At 45.8% G+C, this 2,203-nt stretch overlaps 1 protein-coding gene across 5 annotated transcripts in view; it reads right to left on the reverse strand.

Annotated features, from left to right (window-relative positions):
* Positions 1-2,203, reverse strand: part of lnx1 (ligand of numb-protein X 1) — a 79,093-nt gene that overhangs the window by 56,153 nt on the left and 20,737 nt on the right. For 2 of the 5 annotated variants that reach the window (XM_036581482.1, XM_036581481.1), the window contains exon 1: positions 1,649-1,949. The exons of the other annotated variants lie outside the window; for them this stretch is intronic. In XM_036581482.1, the coding sequence (XP_036437375.1) occupies positions 1,649-1,740 (92 nt within the window). In that variant the 5' untranslated portion in view covers positions 1,741-1,949. Of the gene's footprint in view, positions 1-1,648; positions 1,950-2,203 lie in introns of those variants that run through there. 5 annotated transcript variants of the gene reach the window in all.

A 2,203-nucleotide genomic window follows, 5' to 3' on the forward strand; every position in this document is an offset into this window, starting at 1 on the left:
AACACACACACACACACACTCCCCTAGAGCAGTGCATCCCTGCCACGCTGCAGTGTTTCTCCCTCTCTGTGGCCTCAAAGCACAACCTGCCTCAACCAAACCTGCAACAAAACCTGACGACCGTCTCCTGCTGCCACGGTAACGGATGTCCATGGCTACAGCAAGCCCCGGTAACCAGCATCCTCTCCACCGACACCACACAGCATATCAGTATTTACAGTTACACTATTCAGTGACAGCTCCAAAACAAACACACTAAGTCACACATAAAGTGTGTGTTTGGGTTAAATGATGGGATGGACGTTTATTGAACCGGGGGGCAGTGGAGGTGTACGTGCGCACACACACACGCGCGCGCTGCAGTATCGCACAGAGTGACTTGTCCTGAATGAGAGACTGGTATGTACTTATAGATCAAAGTGGAGAATGTACACAAAAGCACAACTGCAGCTTAGATACTGTTTAGTCGTCCTTCTTCTGTATCACTCATTTTCATCACTCTTTCATAAGCCTGTGTCTCCATGTCTGGTTCACAGAATCTGCACTGCTTTTAAAGATACATTTATAAACAAAAAAAGTCACTTCTTTTTGTCCAGTATTTCACCGTCTGCCATCCACTGCGGAAAAGACTGTTAAATCTTCTCTTCTCTTCTTTTCTCTTCTCTTCTGCTCTATTTTCTTCTGTTCTCCCATATTTTGCTCTTCTCTTCTCTTCTCTTCTCTTCTCTTCTCTTCTATTCTTTTCTCTTCTCTTCTCTTGTCTTCTCTTCTCTTATCCAATATTTTGCTCTCTTCTCTTCTGTTCTCCTATATTTTGCTGGCTTTTCTTCTCTTTTCCTCTCTTCTCCTATCTTTTGCTTTCTTCTCTCCTTTTCCTATGCTCTCTTCTCTTCTTCTGTCTCATGCTCTATTATCCTCTTTTCACTCACCCTTTGCTACCTTATCTTCTTCTGTCTTTTGCTTTCTTCTCTTCTTCGGTCTTTTGCCTTTTTCTATTTTCTCTCATCTTTTGCTTTCTTCTCTTCTTTTATCTTTTTGCTCTCTTCTCTTCTTTTCACTCATCTTTTGCTCTCTTCTCTTCTCTCATCATTTGCTCTGCTGCTCAGACATTTCTCCCGAGAGCCCCCTGAGAAAGTCCACTAATCTGTCATGTCTCTTCTTGAGCTTGAGTAAAGATTTCATTAAAATCACACATTGTGATCAGATTTGCCAAAATAACAACTATCTTGTTTATCTGCAACTGAACTGCTTAACATTTTCTCATTTCAGCACTAAAAGGCTTCTCACTGTTGATCCTTTGAGTAACTGTTATAACTGTGATCTGGGCCAGAAGTGTCTCCCTGTCTCATGTCTAAGACTATTTCTCCTATGGAATATTAGGAGAATCATCGTCTCCTGAGTTTAAAAGATCAATATTTGAGCTACGAGTACCCTCTGGGTATGCGCGCACACACACACACACACACACACACACACACTGCAGTACAGAGGCAGGATGGGGTACAGTGTGACTTGTCCTGGAATGGAATGTACTTATGGATCGAAGTGGAGACTGCACACACACACACACACACACACACACACACAGATACAGTGCAGCGGGATGGGGTGCGGAGAGTGCGTATGAGTGTGTGTGTTAGGTACTCACAGCTCCGAGTAGAGGATATGCAGGTTGCCCACATTGTCTGTGTAGTTGGCCGGACTGAGCCAAGGCAGAACCAACAGCAGCAAAGCCTTCATAATGAGTCTCTCTCTCTTTCTCTCTCTCTTTTACTTTTCTTCCTTCCTGTTCTCTTTCTCGGACAAAGGTAGTCTTTCCCCTTTCTCTCTTTCCTTCTCTCTTTCTCCTTCTCCCCCTCCTCCGCTCGCAGCCTACCCGGACACCCCCTCCCTCCTTCTTTTCCTCCTTCTACCTCTTTCTCTCAGGTGCAAAGAGCTAGCCCTTCTTCTCCTCCTCCCCTCTCCTCTCTCTTCTTCTTTCCCTCCCTCACTCCCTGGACCTTTTCTTCACTCCCCCTCAGGCGACTAACCCGGTCATCTCCGCTGCAGCAGCGGAGAGAGAGCGAGAGAGAGAGAGAAAGGGGAAACAGCAGGAGAACCCAGGCAGCGGAGGAGCGCGGAGAGACTGACAAAGAAGAAAAAGGAGCAGAAGTGGAGGCTGGAGCAATGGCTCTGTGGTGGAGCAGAAGAAGTAAGAGAGGAT

Source organism: Colossoma macropomum, unplaced genomic scaffold (genome assembly GCF_904425465.1).
Source record: "Colossoma macropomum unplaced genomic scaffold, Colossoma_macropomum, whole genome shotgun sequence".
In the NCBI taxonomy this organism is placed as follows: domain Eukaryota; kingdom Metazoa; phylum Chordata; class Actinopteri; order Characiformes; family Serrasalmidae; genus Colossoma; species Colossoma macropomum.